Source organism: Schistosoma mansoni, chromosome 4 (genome assembly GCF_000237925.1).
Source record: "Schistosoma mansoni strain Puerto Rico chromosome 4, complete genome".
Lineage (NCBI taxonomy): Eukaryota > Metazoa > Platyhelminthes > Trematoda > Strigeidida > Schistosomatidae > Schistosoma > Schistosoma mansoni.
The window spans coordinates 21681788-21700595 of record NC_031498.1 but is presented as its reverse complement, the minus strand read 5'-3'; the positions used below and the strand labels follow the sequence as shown (position 1 = coordinate 21700595).

General features: G+C 37.4%; 1 protein-coding gene across 1 annotated transcript; it reads left to right on the top strand.

Moving 5' to 3' along the window:
* Window positions 1-6291: 6291 nt before the first annotated feature.
* Window positions 6292-18368, top strand: Smp_144920 (hypothetical protein; the record flags this gene model as incomplete). Its single annotated transcript, XM_018797192.1, has 5 exons — window positions 6292-6376; window positions 7704-7828; window positions 9149-9224; window positions 10911-11155; window positions 17663-18368. The coding sequence occupies 5 exons, from the start codon at window positions 6292-6294 to the stop codon at window positions 17768-17770; spliced, it is 639 nt and encodes a 212-aa protein (XP_018652258.1). The 3' UTR covers window positions 17771-18368.
* Window positions 18369-18808: the final 440 nt, after the last annotated feature.

Below are 18808 nucleotides of genomic sequence, written 5' to 3'. Positions count from 1 at the left end.
CAGCAGTGCGCTTCAATTGACTCATGATTTCACTTTGAAATATACTGAAATCTCTACAAATCCCCTTCTGATTATAATCATATGCTCACTAGTGACTGACTTCAAGATACATGTCCTGGAGTTCTAGTGGGAAGCAGTGACCAGTGGAGTTCAACCACGTCTGTTGTGAGATAACAACTCACTGAAGGCAATTGGTGAAGTGTCGCTCATAATTCGTGGATCAGTTGAAGTTAGACATTAACACCGTTGGATGCCAGCTCAGTGGTCTGTCGGTTAAGGGCTCTGGCTCGTAACTGGTAGGTCCTGGGTTCGAATCTCGCTCGCGAGAGCGGGTTCGTGGATGCGCACTGCTGGGGAGTCCCATAATAGGACGAAACGGCCGTCCAGTGCTTCCAGGTTTTCGATGGTGGTCTAGCTTCAATTGACTCATGATTTCAACTTTGAAATACTCTTAAATATCACAAAGAGTTAGAAGAAACTTGTCAATAAATAAATTCCTTAACCCTTAAAATTTTCTATTGTATTGCGGCCCTTCTTAAAACATGGAATAACTCTCTAGAAATAGTACTTTGGGAGAGGTCTCACGAAGTTGGGCATAAAATCTATTTAGAAGCTCTACATAGTGACTGTAACGTTCTAAAATCTTTTGTAACTGGTTTGGTGCGATTTTCATTCCTCCTCAATTTACTACTTGTAATTACTCCTGGGTCTTTTTGCTCGTGTATTTGTGGAAGTGATTTTTTGTTGATGGTGTACTGGTATATGTTACCATGTCCAATGTGCATTAGTAAACCTTCACTAGGATTCGTCTTCAAAACGCAAGTTTAAGGCCATTCAGCTATTTCATTTGCGCTAATATTTCTTGTCCGTCAGACTTTTACACAATCTACCAACAGAAACGTCGGTGACTTAGGCAGTCTTGATAGGTCATTGACGTGGACCAAGAATATAAAGGAACCTCAGATTATATCTTGAGACGATTGAAAAATCTTCATCCACATGATATCCAGTTTACTCTCACTTTCTGTCTTCCAGCGCAATCGACTTCTCTTTACTACCTAGTACATATTTCGGTTATTCTGTACTTAAATTTTTTAACAATACTTCTTCGATACACTCATGAACGCTCTAATATGTTATTACCAGAAGGTTATTGGCCAATACCATCATTTTGATCTAATTTAAACAGGAAGAGAGTTACTGAAAAAACTGGAGGCACAAGTTTATGCTGAAGTTCCTCAAATCCTGGATTTTACAAAAACGGTACTGTGTTGACACCGGTCCCCAACCACAAAACCCTTGAATTTGAACATACTATTACTGAGTAGACTTATATTAGACATCGAACACTTTCACAGAGTCATCGAATGTCGACGCGGAAACACTTAATAGAAACAGAATGACTCTCATATACCAGAATAGTCACTCTGTTTATGCTCCTGCTCTTTTTATTAAGTACATTACCCTGTTACCATCTTGAATGTGTTCTGCATTGGTTGACTAGAAGACACACTACCGACTGTCACGATTCGATTAGTCGGTATAATAATGATGTGACTTCTGAGTAACATCTCATGAATTAGGTATACATATCACGACAAATCCAAAATATTCAATCAGGTCTTGTTTTCCAGTAGCGCAAAAATGTACACTAATACTGGCCTAGACCTTAGTCTCATAGTGCGATTAACTTGAAAATCCCTGTTGATGTGAACTTTTGTGAAGCCCACCAGTTATGTGACAATAAACTGAATCACTCTAGTTTCGCTGATTATGATTTATTCATTCACAAGAACAGTTTTGAACTGTTAACTATTTCAATTTATTTATACGTGTACCTGGTTGTATGTATGTTTAAACCATTGGATTAAACCTCTGGAATATATCTACTGGAAATGATGCACGTTTCGCGTCTATCTCAACACACTTCGTTCAATCATCGCACTCCAAACTTTCGTTAAGCAGTCGTGGTATGTTTAAAATAAGACTAACCCCCAACCTCTCGTATTCGGCTCTTTAATATTATTATTATTATTCACAAACACCTTATGGGTACATAAGTGCTGTGAAGAAACCATTTCGGGTTTCTTCAAAAATGCAATAATACACAATTTTCAATAATGTTAACAATACATATGCCATGTTTGAGAAAGGAAGGAAAAGGAAAATAAAATATTAATAATAGAATAGTAATAATAAATGAGGTTCTGTGTAATTAGCAAGAAATTTGAATTGATTTTGAAGGAGGAAAGGAAGAAACTAAGGAAATAGAAATAAAGGAGACGCGGAAGACGTAAATATCTTAACGCAGAACAAGAATAAACAGCGTTGTTGGTTGTAACTGATTATACGATGGGTTCAAATATGGAAGCATATGAAGTTGTTAAATATTTCGTGCCATGGAAGTCAGTTCATATACAGAATTAGCTGCTAAAATCCTACATTTTAAAACATGATTCGGGTCAACAGTCAGTGCCTGTAGACACTTCATCTATAATCTGATTGACACCCTTTAAACACTTCCAGTTTGCAAATGAGCTAGGTAATATTGTGATTCATAGCCCCCCTATAAAAGTACTTTTGAAAAAGGGATAGGTGAGTTTAAGTTAATAGCCTCTTAAATCAACCCATCACTTTTGCATAGCTTCCCACTTACTTCGATTGCTCGACAAATGATATAGCTAAAGAGCGACAGCTTGATCCATGCTGTTGTGCGTTCATAATAAGAATGTTGTGTTCAATATATATGAGCAATTATCACGACGATAATAGCAGCATTGAAGTCACCGCGCAGTAAAATTTTCCAGTGCGGAACTTACCATAAAGGCCTTTGTCTGCGACAATGTAGTGGTACTGGTTCTTAACCACAGGTTTTTTAAAGTCAAAAATTTGGTAACTGAGAAGATTTACATTCAACATTCGGTACTTAGAGAAGGCCGTAAATGGTGAACGCAGGAACACTTAATCGAGACGCCATGGCTAGCTCATTCAGGTGCTGCCAGTCTATGTAATCTCTTGCTTTTTATATCAAATACATTATTCTCTTCTCAGCCTCAATATATTCTTCAGAAGTCTTCAGCAGCAGTTGCTGAGTGTCATGACAGGATTAGTTAGCGTAGATAACCACGAGACTTCCATGTAAAGACCGATAGGTCAAGAAGTAACATAATGACAGATCTACACTTGCTGAATAGGCCCATTATTCTATTAGCAAAGATCCATACACTCAACATTGACGGAATGTGTTGTTTTAATAACTGATGATTCCCTTGTACTTGGTTGCACGCTGATCACAAATTCCAAATAAGGCAGGATCATTAGCAGTTCTCAAGGTTTCGGCTCCGTACAGTAGAACTGTCTTGACGTTCGCATCGAAGATTCTGACTTTGATGTTGGCTTTCAGACAGTTGTTTTGAGTTCCATATGTTGTACAACTGTATGAATTCTGTCCTTGTTCTGACAATCATTTCCTTTACGTTTGCATCAGATCCTCCTTGTTCATCGGTGATGCTGCTGACCAGGTACATGGAAGATTCCGCATGTTCCAAAGCTGGTTGGGTTAGTGTTCTCCGTGTTGTATTTGAGGATCTTAACTTTTTCCTTGTGTATGTTGAAACTTACTGATGCGGAGGCTACTGCCACACTGATCGTCGTGAGCCGTATTTGTTGGTGTGTATGGGATAGAAGGGATAGGTCATCTGTGTAGTACAAATCTTCTAATTGGTTCCGGGCTGTATTGTAATGTATTCTGTGCTTCCCCTCAGATGCCGAGGTCTTCATAAACCAGTCAACCACTAAAGAGAAGAGAAAGGAGGAGATTGAGCAGCCAGTCCTCACTTGGGATGCATTTGTTAGCTGTCCTCCACGCATGACTTTTGAGTGTTGTCCGTCGTATGAATTTCTGATGATGTCGATACAGCGTCTCAGACGGAATAATATTGTAGGATGAAATTAATTCGCCGGTTGAATGAATGTGAGCGGTTAATAAAAGTAATTCTAGCAAAGATGTAGTGAAGCGAACAAATAGCAACAACGATTCATAACAATGCACAATAATCGAAATTAAGCTACCTAAAGTGATGGGGAAAAAAAGACAGAAATCATGATAAGTAGAGACATTAGAACTTCTACTCACTGTAAGAATGCTTCTGCCAAAGACTTCAGGGTCTGATGAGTTATCCGTCAGTCATTTCACCACCTGACCGAAAAATTATACCCGACTTTCGTGGGGCCGCATTTGTAATGTGGGATTCAACAGTAAGTCCTTATTTCAAGTATGAAGTGGATAATGCTAGAACAAGTTCAGTGACGAAGAACCAAAGTCGGAAAACGTCTCAACGACACTTTCTCTGGAGAGAGACTGAGACGCTTCAACCTGCTTCTGTTGTCTTACCTCAGATTTCAAGGTGATTTAGCACTAGCTTAGCGAATGCTGAATAATGGTTTCGGCGTTAATATTTTTTATCTTTTCCTTCCATTAAAGACTGATTATTTGAGAGGACATCTTAAGAAAGTTCACCACCAGGATTGAGTCGTTCGTGTCTGGAGTTCCGTTTCTTATATCTAGAGTTGAATTACTGGTTTTCTCTTTCAGGACATGTGATATCAGCATCTTCTGTTGATGCTTTCAAAGTGAAAATGAATGTTTACAATTTTACAAATTGAGAGGACCAATATAAGTTGACTGATCTTCTTCCCTTTGTCTTGAAGACTGTAGCGTTACTATAAGTCGTTTTTGCAATTCAAATCATCCAATAGCATAAGGAAACGAGATATGGCAATTTTTCAAATTATCTGACCAACTAAGGTAAATAAGATGAGTGCAGAAAAACAGTATTGTCTTTAGCCTCGTTCAAAGTACTTCACATTTAACTCGACGTTTAAGAATTACTTAGTTATCAACTGGTTTGTATTTTTCTACTCTATTAATGTTACTGTACAAATTAGAACTTCCATTAAAAAAGCTTTTTATACATTAGGAAGTATGATCTGTGCTAGCTCAAATGTTACAATTCGAGACTATGTAACTGCTCGGGATCCAGTCTTCAGTACACTTGCTTTAACCCAGTAGCCTGTTCTCAGCCTGCACGTGCAGACTAATGTAGTACTACATTAGAAACTCACTTTTACCTCAAAGGTATTAATAAATGCTGATAATGTGAGTTCTCATCAGGTGCTTCAGTAGTTATAACATGCTGAGAAAAACTGATTTTTTAATTGAAACTATTTTCGTTTGGTTTTAGTGCTTTGTGAGAATGTTTTGTTAGATTAGCAGCTCTCGGTGATGGATATGTATTCGCCATCGTAATTTTACTTTAGTTGTCTTCGGAAAATTTGCATTAGTCTTATTCATAGGATGCTATTATATTGTACTAGTTAATCTGAAGTGTGCTTCCACTGGTTTTGGGGATTGAGTTATTTCATCAAGATAATTGGTTTGCACTTTAAGTAGACATAAGAAATGAAGTGCTGTCAGTTGTTTGGTTGGAATAAGCTAAGTGCACTCTTTAGTAGCATTATTACTAGGCGTTTTTTAAAAAGTAAACCAATTTTAAAGCTATGTCCTGGGAGGTTTAGCTGCCACTTTCCCTCACCTGTCAAGGCGAATGCGAGCTCATAACAAAGTTCTAGGCACGCACTTCACAATTGGCATCAGTTTTTTGTTGAATATCATTTTAGGGTAATAACAATTTTCTGAGTACCATTGTCCATCGGTGTATTGATGAAAATCTCCAGGTTAGACAGTCTATTTTTATGCTTCCAGTTATTGCTTGTTAAAAGTAAATGGTTGTATATGGAGTCACAACATACAACCACTGTCGTTACTTTCCGTGATTGCTACATCTGAGTTTCTACGTTTCAGAAGGATGCTATAATGCTTTTACTAGAATCTATCACGTCATCTAAACTTTTGTATGGAAGCGTCTTCAGAAACTACGAAGAGGTGACGGTACATACCCCTATCCTTCCGAATCCTTACTGTTATATAGTCAGACAATCCACAAGCAAGTATTGAGTGAAATCTAATCTGAATGTCTGCTGCAGTTCAAAGTTTAATTTATAAACCTTTGCATGACAGTCAATCGGCCTATCATACACGAAGTATTTGGTAGATAAGTCACATACCTAAGTTTTTCGAATTATAAACCTGTCCATCTTCTAGACTCTAATAAGCTGAACATATATATGTTAGAAAACACGATGATTTGTTGTGATAGTATTTCATTTATCTAATTTTTTGAAAATATTTTCTTATTACTTCAGCATAATAATCTGTTGTTTTATTGATAGATGAATTTTAATTATGTCAATACTGTTCTCATCTTTTGGGCGAATTTCACTGTCTTTGTATTTGGGGCTTTCCGCAATGAACATTGTATCCTTATAAATGTAATTCCATAATCCGTTGACTATTATTTTAACTGTGGATAAAGTTATCACGTTTGGTAGCTAAGGTTGTCTGCGGCTTCTTGATTGCTCACTAAAAGTTTCGTCATGCAAATTAAACTTCGACACACAACATTCGCTCACTTAATGAGCATAAAAATGACTGAAAATCCTGGTTATGATAAACTTAGTGGATATTCAGAGCATTACATATTACCCACAACTGTTTAACTGTTAATTTTCTTCATTTAATTTTTTCCGATCGTCAATGATAATACTTTATGATTTCATTTGACGTGCTCACCGGTCTGCAGACAAACTTATCTAGCCTAAAGATTGAGAACAATATATACATATATAGGAGCATTCATGACTTTGAGGTATCGATGCAAACGACTAACCTTCGGAACACCAATTTGTTATGCAATTGTGTACATTCCTAGCTTCAATCAACTTCCAGTGCCGCGGTGATTTTTTGTCATGCTCGACATAGTTGAAATTCATTGTCCACGGCTTCCCCAAAACGCATAACCCTCAGATCCCGCCCTGAGTATGCTACATTTTGGCTGCTAGTTCGGTATACACTAGTCCATACTGTCTAATAGAAACAATTTATTATGTAGCTCTACGTTCATTCCCTGTTACCAGCAAGGATTAGTTCAGGACCTCTTTCTTTAACTCTACACATCATAGCTTTTTTCATTAAAATTGAGAAATTTATTTCCAATCTAGTCATCGGTTTGGAATCCATCTATTTTTCAGTAAAGTGCTCCACGTAGGGGTTTCTTGTGAGTTAAAATAGCTTTCATCTTGGGGTAACTTCATCTGGAAAAGTAGGTATCACTGAGAAACTGTTCCATACTAGGTCGTCAATGTTTGAAGAAGTATACCAACACAACTCTCTACACAAGGCCAAACTTAACACTTTTCCATCTCGATTTTTATCTAAAACACCATGAGATTCATCTCGAAATCTCGTTTTTATTTCCACATATGCGGAGAGCTAGGAACAAATGTAGACTTTACAGCCTGACAAGTACAACCTTAGTTTTTGAACAGCACGATAAAATATTTGACAAGTTATATTCTTATGGTCGAATGGAAAATAACTCTTAAGTCTATTTTAGGATATTATTTTATCAATAACACGACCAATCCGACTATCATGTCCACACATACTAATCACTACTTTATTAACTCAGTTGAATATCATTTATTTTGGATCGTATGTTATTACTGTACTGTTGTACTTCATTTCTGTCTATAAGTATACTTCTCTTCGTTACAAGCCATTCTACTTAATTACATAACAAAAGATAATCAAGCTTCTTTTCGTACGAAAAGAGAAATTCATGCGAAGGAATTAGCTCGAATACTGGCCGAAGTACCATCAGGACGACATGATGATGTTGCTCTAAAAATTCTTCAAAACATCATCAATGTAAGTATTGTGTTTCTCAAATATTTCCTCCCTCTTGTTTTTTGGTAGGTTACTGTCGCATTATATTATTTGGGATTTATATATTATGGTTAATTTGAAGGGGGAAGGACATTTGTAGATTATTGCTGCCTGCTAGACCTGGGGAGTTTAACTTCAGTCCTATGATTTACTGGTTTTTATTTTCTGAGGAGTCCCAAATTTCGACAAAACCTCTGTTACGTGTTTTCTAGTCCTCAGTAATACTCCAACTGATATCAGTCCATTAAGAAAACTGATTTCAATTTACAAATTCACAAATCGTTGCTTAGTTTTAACTGGCTACTATAATATTTTGTTAAATAGTTAACATACACACATTCGTATATATTATATACAAGACTAATAGGAATGTTAAATTACTGGTTAAATTAATAGACTTTCAACTATTGAGATCACAGGTTTGAACTCTGCTCCTCCTTGTATGGTCTAGATAATCAGGTTACATTACTAGTCATCATTTATTAGAAAATTATTGTTACTTTGAAAGACAAGTACACCAATCCATACTTGGTTACTGACTTGAATTGAACGATAAGAGTTAAGTCGCTGTTGTGCATGTGGTCATAAATATGTATGTATAGTCCATTTTATCATGTTAGCTTGTTCACTTCGTATTAAGTGTACAATAGATAATTCTCAGCCTGATTTAGTGAGGAAGAGGTCGATCAGTAAACAAAAATCAAAGTTTATTTAGTTATTTGTTGAATTAGTTTTTGTTAACTCTCAAAACATATCATAGTAGACAAATAATACTTATGATAATTCGGATCTATCATCAATAACAATAATACAGGTTTCTCGAGTTTATTCAAATTGTCGTTTGTTTTCATGATGTTCAGCGGTATGTTTGGACAGTTTCATCTCACTTGTCACTTATTGACTGTATTTGTTATGTATTCCAGTAAGTGTTAATATTTTCTAATTAAAACTGAAACTCACTATCATTTATTATGCCCACTCGCTAGACTGTTCAGAATGATAACAACCATCAGGGCAACAAGTTCAGACTCCAACTTCTTCCTACTTCATTAAGGGGAGACAAGGGTAGTAACAATAACCTGTCTAAACAGATTTAAACGCATGTTCTTTAATAAACACACAAGTCAAATAAACACAATCTATTTATTTCTAAAACTTGGGTCTTAAAAACTATAATTTCACTATAGTTTCGCTTAATATGATTTTAGTTGGGATGATATATACACATTAATATTGATTTTTGCTTCAAGTTAATAATTTTCGTTTTTCTTTTCGTTGTGGTTGTTACTATTACTTCATTAGATTCTTCAGGAATCACGTAAAATACTAAACAATACTGATATTAATTCAGAGACTAAAAACGATACAATAGGACAAGGTAAGTATATAATAATAACTACTGACAATTTTCGTCTAACAACTAAACCTTCATTGATTTTCATCACAAAGTGGCTATAGTTAAACAACCATTGACGAGAATCCTCAGCATTGTCATCTAAAACTCTACCACAGATTGAATGTAAGATTTTCAGACCTTGAGACGACCCTTCATATCAGTGAGTTGAGATCCAGTATCTTACATTTCTAACTCCAGTCAGACTAAAACCAACCCATGGTGTTCAACTAAAAAAATTCAACAATCTTCGCAACCCCTATTATTCTGGAAAAATTTAAATTTTAACCCCATTAGTTCTTTCGTAAGACCATGATCTTTACTATTGTAGTGAACAGAACACTAGTTGGGGACAATCGAATGTATCTAAGCAAACATTACAGACTATCTCAGTAAATTCTGATTACCAAACAATGAACAGTCAATTTGCAAATTAACAACCAATTGTTTCAATCTTCACTGTTTCTTCTCTTATTCCATTGCTCATGCATTTTCCAGACGTTTGCGTTTCATTTCAGTTCTTTCCTCATCGGTCTTCTGCGAAAATACATTCTATGTCTGACCCACACCATATACTACTTATATAGATATAAGTAGACCACACCACACTATGCATAAATGATCCTTATACAAAGATATGTTGGCGGTGACCATTTACAGACAAAGTCATTAGAACAAGCTGCTTTAACACTCGTAAAAATAATTAAAAAACCCAATTATATATGAGTTTAGCTCTAATAATATTGTTTAGAACGACAATCAATATTCCACCGCTGAATAATTTCGCCAAGAAAAGTGAATAATTCAAAAAATCTCCACCTACTACACATCTCTACCAATTTGGTATGCAAAATACACATTCCTTCATCAGGTGCTCCGGTATGAGCCACTCTGTAACTATGAGGGCTAACGATACTATCTGATTTTCCGAACCGAAGAAAACGATACAGGGTTCGAGCCTAGGACTTAGTGGCTAGAATTCGAAAGCTTTAACCAATAAGCCATCGTCCTACAAGTTTATATATATATATTCTGTTACGTACTATGGCCCGTCAAATATCATGAGACAAAATCTCCAGCTGGAATACCAACTTATGTGACGTTGTTCCTGTGCTAAACCAACGACACATCAATCAGCACAGCAGCCTTTCGTCAACTCCGAATCCTTATCAGTCATTCTCACTTAACCCTGCCCGTTGAGTCCAGAATATAATCTCAGCCTCCACTATGTAAATCGTATATTTCAGACATAAGTAGTTTATATACAAGCAGAACAGACCTCATCACATCATGAAATGAAAAACAATAATCATACAAGATCAAGCCAAAAGTGGCTGTGAGTGTGAAAGGCTATAACTAATATATTGGGAATAACTTAATATTAGTAAATCGTATAATAGTGCCCAATAGGTTAAATGAAAGCTTATAATAATATATATATATATATATATATATATATATATATATATAATCCAGCTACATAATAGTTATACAATAAGAGTATATATCTATATATATTGTAATAATAGTCCATAAGTAGTTCCCCAAATGTTACCTATAATCTAGTCGTCTTCGTACATAACAAATTCTTTCTCTGTTGTAACTTCTTATTTATTAAAAGTATGTTATAGTTAATTATTGTTTATTCGTTTCCTTTCTTCTTTTTTTCAGCTTTTGCATTAACTTTTGAAAATACAGCTGTATTATGTGATTTAATTTTACGTTTTCCTGATGTTTATCATTCACATTATGATGAAATGAATGATATAACTGCATTATTAAAATGGTCATTTAATTTATTACGTGAATCGAAATTAATGAATAATATAGATGAAAATATTTTATATTTAACTGAACAAGAATTAAATTTTATAAAAAGAGATTCAAATTATGTTAATGAATTTAGTTCAAATCAGGTAAACTTTTTATTAGAAATTATTATTTATCTGATGATTTATTTTTCAAGTCATTGGGTAGTTGTATAGATGGAATAATAAATTCATTTAGTATTGTTTGTTTGAATCTTCCCATCGATGTGTTAGGACTGGAACTGGTCAGTCTCTAATTGACATATGTGCATACTGTGCGTATTGCCTCGATATAGCCTTAATTCACAAGCATTGTAAACAAAGATGGCTAGCAGTGGAATCCAGTTTGAAGCGCGTTTCGTCCTATTTGGGACTCGTCAGCTGGATGTACCTGGATCTCAGACTTGATGTTCACTCTGGGACTCGAACCCAGTACATTTCGCTTCAAACGCCATTGTGTTATCCACTCGGCTAAGAGTGGAGAGAGTTCGCTCTCCCTCTCGAAATGCTCTCATATGGCCACGCGTATACAGCCTCTGTCAGGGAAGTCCTACTTACTGCCTTCTCATGGCGGGGTTGTTGTTTACAAAATTGAAAGGACGAAAAGCGAATGTCCGGCGCTTTAACCGGGTTAGTGGACACGGAAAGTCCACCTACAGGAGTTGGAAAACGCTCAGTCAGTCAGTCAGCTACAACGTAGGACCAGGCACATATATGTATCGGTCCAAGTTGTCATACCTCGTTAGCACAACAAGATGAACACCAGATTCATAGAAGTAATTAATTTAGTGGTGGTAGTATATAAATTATAGGTTGTATATAAGGATATAGTATAGGAAGGAAGAGAGATATGAAGCAATTTTAGTCTCAAGGTTTAAGGGAAGATAAAGAGTGTATACACCTACGCCATTGTGATCGATTCTGAGCCATGTCACACAGAGTCTCCAACCATTGGTTACGATAGTCACGCGGACCCCAACCAGGTAGTCTGCATCTGCCAACATGGCTCAGACTAGAAGTTAGTGACTTCAAGCACTGATGCCATGTTTTGGTTTGGCCGCCCCTAACTCTCTTCCAACCGTCCCCAATACTAGTCATCATAGCGCGTCGTGGTAATCGGTGTTCAGGCATACGTAACACATGGCCCAACCAACTCAGTCGATGAAGATTCATCACCTCATCAACTGATTTACCATCGTTCCCTAATACCCTGCGTCTAACCTCACTATTACTTACCCGGTTATCCCAGCAGATGCGAGCAATATTTCTAAGGCATCTGTGGTCAAATACTAGTAACCTACGAGTATCTTCTACTCTTAATGACCATGTTTCACAGCCGTAAAGTAGAACAGAACGAACTGATGCGCAGTATACTCGTCCCTTAATTGATAGACGGATATCTCGTCTTCGCCATAGGTGACGTAAGTTGGCAAAAGCCAAACGAGCTTTTTGAATCCGTGCAGAGATTTCGTCAGACACCAACCCATTAGGGCTGATCAGACTTCCAAGATAAGTGAAGTTGTCGACGCGTTCGACTACTTCACTCCCTATCCTTAGTTCGGGTGTTGACGCAGGCCAGTCCTGGAGTAACAATTTACATTTGGATGGGGAGAAACGCATCCCAAACATCCTGGCATTATTACTGAGTTCCAACAGAAGACTCTGCATTTTGCCAGCGTCTTCACCAAACAGGACTATGTCATCTGCGTATTCTAAGTCGCTTAGTGGTCCCCCTGGTAGGAGATCAATTCCTGTAGATTCAGTCGAAGAGAGTGTTATTTGCAGCAACAGGTCTATAATGAAGTTAAACAAAAACGGGGATAGTGGACAGCCTTGACGGACACCACTTGAGGTTGTAAAATCATATGACAGTTCGCCATAAGCTCTTACTCGACTAATAGTGTTCGAGTAAAGAGCCTTCAAAAGGTTTATGTACTTCTCAGGTACACCTTTCAATGACAGACACTGCCACAGAACCTCTCGGTCTACAGAGTCAAATGCTGCTTTCAAGTCAAGAAAAACTATCATTGTCGGACGCCGATAAGCGTGTCTGTGCTCTAAAACTTGACGAATGGTGAATATGTGGTCGATACAGCCACGACCAGGTCTGAAGCCAGCCTGATTTTCTCGTGTTTGCAGTTCACGAGTCTTAGTTAGGCGCCTGATAATTATTGAGGCTAGTATTTTAGATGCTATGTTAGTCAGACTAATCCCTCTATGGTTATCACAGGATGATTTTGGCCCCTTCTTATATATTGAGACAATCAGTGATTGTGACCAGTCAGATGGGATTACGTCCGTCTCCCAGATTTTAGCCAGAATATTAGTCAACCTAATCGCTAAAATTGGACCACCATATTTAAAGACCTCTGGAGCCAATTCATCTGGACCAGCTGTTCTTCCTCGTTTCAGATTACTTATATCCTTTTGAACTTCAAGTAGGGTCGGGGGACCTACTTCAATGTTCCATTCAGGTTTTCTGAGAATAGTGGGTAGTTGTGCAGTAGCTGAAGGCCAGCTAAACTGCCCCTTAAAGTGTTCCGCCCATCGTTCTAAACGTTTGGGTTGAGAGCAGATAGGGGTTCCGTCTTTTTCCGAGATTGTCTCACTTACACTTGACTTCTTAATTCCGGTTTCTTTTATTAGTCTGAAGAATTGCCTGGTGTTGCCTACAGCCGCTGCCTTTTCCATCTCTTTTGCTTTCGTTGCCCACCACTGCTCACGATCGTTCCTTAGACTTTTAGTTAACCTAGATCTAATTTGTTTACGCTCTTTGTAGTGTTTAGGGCCTGATGGGATGAGTTTACGCGAATCCATCAGTGAAATAGACTTAGAGGAAATCCACTGGTTTTTTGGAGCCCTATGGTTTAAATGACTAATAGATGTTACTGTTGTTTCCACAGCTGTTCGTATGTCTTTCCAAGCAGCATCTGGGTCAGTCTCGTCTACAGAACTGCCTAGATGTGAACTCAGTAGTTCCTGGAATTTACATTTGGATTTCTCGTCCTCCAGTTCAATCCTAATGGGTCTTCTTAGTGTAGTTTTCGTGCGTCCATTGAGGCGCAGACAAACGCGCGCTCGTATTAAAGCGTGATCAGAGTCTAAACAAGTATTCCAATACGAGCGACAATCTTCTATTGAGCCTCTCCAACGATGACTGATGACAATATGGTCTATTTGAGTCCATCGTTGGTTTGGTGCAGGTGGTCGCCATGTTAGACGATGTCTCTCCTTATGCTTAAAATTAGTGCTTGCTAAAAACAAACGATTGTCTGAGCATAGTTGCAACAGACGATCACCATTATCAGTTCGTTGAGCCGGAATACTAAAACACCCACCTAAATGTCTTTCTGTTTGATTTAAGCTGCCTACCTGGGCATTAAAGTCACCCGCTACGACTACTATGTCTGAGCGCTTAGCTTTCTGAAGAAGCTCAGAGAGTTTTCTGTAAAAGTCATCTTTTACTTCATCATGGCTGCAGTCAGTGGGAGCGTAGGCAGAAACGACGAAAAGGCAACGACGTGTGTCCCTATCCTTCCGAGTTCTTACGGAGCCATTTAGCCGGACAGCACACAGGCGGCTGTCAAAGGGGATTCATTCTAATAGTGCCTGTTCTGCTCTTGTACTTAGTGCTATGCCTACACCTGCAAGTCCACGAGAACTAGCCAACGGGTCGCCAGATACACGGAGGGTGTATTTCGTTGGCTGTCCATTTTGGCGAGGTGAGATCAAGTGAATGACCACACTAGGATCCTGTATGCGTGTTTCGGAGACACAGCATACATCAATGGTACGAGATTCTAGAGTTTTAGCTAAGGAGGCCTGTTGACCGATTTGGCATAGGGTACGTACGTTGAAGGCTCCAATGTGTAGTTTGGAGCGAGGTTTTAGTAGACCTGAGACAGCGTTTCGCGCACTAGAATCGTTGGCCATGGTGACACTTGAGGAGGAAACCGAAAGAGAAAGTTTAGTGTTGAAAGTCAAGGTAGAAGGAATAGTAGGAATTGAAGAAGGAGATTGATTATGAATACAGTGGTCTTGAGTGTTGTTAGAGGTATGAGGGCAGTTATCACTTCCCGGTTGCCCACACTGTGGAAGGATTCTTCTAGAGGTACCTGAAAAAGAAATTGGGTTAGAAGTGGTCTTAATGACCTGAGAGCGTGACCGCAGTGCCCAAGGGACAACTACTTGTGGTCGGTCACACACGACCTTTTTGTGGGTAGTTTTTGTGTTAGCTCCATTCTTCAAAAAAAACCTTACCGCCGGAAATGGATATCCATGGGATGAGGCGAGGTGTACATTTTTAGGGTCGACCTTTTCTAACCCCACCCCTCCTTGTGGGAAGGCAGAATCGCTGTCATGCTGGTTGTCTGAAGGAAACACCTAACTGCAGTCACACCTCTGTATAGTCAGCAGTACGACTTTGCCTTCGGACCTTGGGTTTGCTGCTTTTAGTCTCATCGCTCTTCAAACGACCTGCCTGGCATGGTAGGACCTTGAGGAACGATTGTTCCAGCCAGCATAGCTCGATTGATTCATCACGATAGGCAAGCCCGACCACCACGCCAAGGTAGCAGCAACGGTCGGGTTGGAAAACCCTGATTCCAAACCGCTGGTGCACATGGGCTCCAGTATCCTGAGGGAACAAATGACGTTTGAATCAATCATTGGTCACCGACTACCATGGGACTGCATCTCCTTACGATGTTCCATTGCCTTGTGGATCAGACCTTTAGGTCAAAGGCTCCGGTTGTGGCCTCCTTAGAAAACCGCCTGGTTCAGTTTGGGCACCCGGGCAGTATCACAGCCCTCACACAAATCGAATGAGATTTGTATGGCGCATATATATCTGGTGCCCCTTTGTACCAATATTTATGTGTTTAAATAAATAAATAAATTTCTCTGATTTTGTTCATCTTCCCTTCTGACCTTATTCAAGTTTGTGCTCATAATGTTGTCTAGAAAGGCAATGAAAGCTTTATGATTAAGGTATCCAGCTCAGAGAATTCACGGACACCAAAAAGAACTCTTTAGTAATGTGCCTTCCACAACCCTTCCAAGGATTGAATCCGGAGCCTCTAGGTCTTGATACCGAATAAGTTATCTTCAGACCACTGATTCGCTTACCCAGTGGTTCAGTTATTTAATCCCAGTAGGTTCGCTCAATACTCTAAGACCATTACTCAATACCATCGGGGATACCTGTTGTGTATCACCAGGATTATCAAAATTCGAGAGACATTCTCGGAGTTCTAGTCAGTAATGATCACATGATGACTATTATTATCAGTGTAGAAGGAAGAGTGATGCTACTTACAAATTGAACAATCTCTGTAATTTATCTATGTTATAAAGGGGAGTGTTATTCTCAGTTAAAAATTCACTAGTCCAAAAAGACTAGTTCATAACTAATAAATCAGAGTTGTTTTTAAGATTGAGAGTGACTAGCTGATTGACATACCAGCATTGTTTAATGTGATATCGTTTCTAGTAGGTGTGATCGTTCATAGTTTGTTCCTTTTGTTTCTTACAAGGATTGTAGTTCAGTGTCTAACGACCCATTTCATATGCATTGATAGAGACGATTGGATAATATTTCATTAGGTCTTTACACATGTAAATTGAGACCTAAAACGGAGTTGTGTCGAGATTAAAACTCTTTCGTACATATTATCCGGTTATACACGTATTCACTTGACGATACTACCTTTGTGATAAAGTGTGTTAGCTGCCGTGCTGAATATTTTCAGCTCATATCGCTGAGTAATTATGAAATCCCCGAAGGATTAAAAACATCTAGTGAACCTAATCAGCAATAAATAAAAATCTTAAACTTAAAAGGTTAGCTTTTTGACTGAAGTAAGTCAGTCAAAGACATGGTCATGTTCAAAACTAGTGTTCGTTGATCATTTGAAATAGTGTATACTATGAATTTCTATCAAAATAGATTGCAAAATCTTAAATTTGTACTATACATAAATTACAAGATGTAAAATGCAGAAACAACGTGATTTGACATGTCCTAGTGACTGATTGTCATCAGAATACAACTTCTGATGCCTTTTTAAACATAGATCAAGAAAAATCTATCCTTTCAAGTAAAATTGTCAAAGTGCGTCACATACCAAACAAATTTACTTCGCATTTAATGGTTTAAAATTGTCATTTTAACTATAGACCTAATGATATTAGTTAGTTCAGTTTTATCTCGAAATATGTATCCACATCACTGGGTAGTAGTTATGATAAATGGAATTAATTGTAACATTTAGTGTAATATATCAACTACTCGTTCCCAGACCTGTTCAATACATACTTTAGTAGTCACGAATGAACCAGGAAACGATGAAAATAAAAAGACCATACACACTTGCAAATGTATTGTATCGTAATTGGAATTCAGTACTCAATAAAGTACAAAACAATAATCGTTTTATACAAACATATCAGTAATCCTATACTAAGACAAAACAACTAAGCTACTCAGTTTATGTGCTGCTTGATTTTCATTGGTATCTCCCCTGACTACCGTTTGTTTTTTTGTTTAAATTTGTATCAGTTTGCCTGTTTCTTTTCTTCACTTCATGTTGTCGCTTTACTTATTTATTTTTATAGAAAATGATCAAAGAGAAGTTGAGAGCAGAATCAGAGCGTAAAGCGAAAAAATCAACTGTTAAACGTGTCAAGAAACCTAAACTTACACCAATTCGAAGTGAACTTTAATAATTTATTTAAATGTCCCCTATACATTTATGTACAATACATGCATATGTATATATGATTATGTATTTATTCTAACTTTCCGTTTTCTTTCATAATTTACTAATGTTGATGATAACATGAATGATGTTCTTATCGAGAGAATTTACTTTGTATTATTATTGTCTATAAATACCTCTGTGTGTGTGTGTTTGGCTAGTTTAATGTAGTACTATTACAAGGAACTTCAGTGTTCATATCGAAACATATCTACCACCAATTAGTAATGAAGTTTATGGACATTGGTTACAAACAGCTATGTTTGCGTGTATGCTTGGGAAACTGAGATTCCCAGTTGTTTTTACTAATTCAGTGTTATGATAATTGGATAACATAAACATACAAACTTACATTCAAATATTGTCTGTTTGCTTCTGGGTTTTGTTATTACTTGTAAAATTTGATAACTTCATTTAACTCTTCTCATTCTTCAGTGTGCTGTATAGTGTATAACTTGTTGGATTAATTACAAAACTCTGTTTGTTAATTGTTTCTGTCTTGTTTGTTTTTTATTATTTTCTTAAATATCTATTTATTTTGTAAAATAAAGTTTCGAACTGCACTCATATCTGTTCCATTTGCAAGTAAAGTAATAGGGCATTCCAACGAAGGAAAATTGCTTATCAATCATGTTATTTTTTAAAATAATGTACATTCATATGCAACATATGGAACTCAAAACAACTACCAACTAATTTCAAAGTGAGAATCTTCAATATGAACATCAAAACAGTCCTACTGTACGGAGCTGAAACGTGGAGAACTACTACATCCATTGTCAAGAAGGTACAATTATTTATAAACAGCTGTTTACGCAAAATACTCAACATTCAATGGCCGGATACTATCAGCAACAGCGTTTTATGGGAGAGGACAAACAAGCTTCCAGCTGAAGAGGAAATTATGAAAAGACGTTGGAAGTGGATAGGACATACATTAAGGAAATCACCAATGTGCATTACAAGGCAATCCCTAACTTGGAATCCGGAAGGGAAGCGAAAA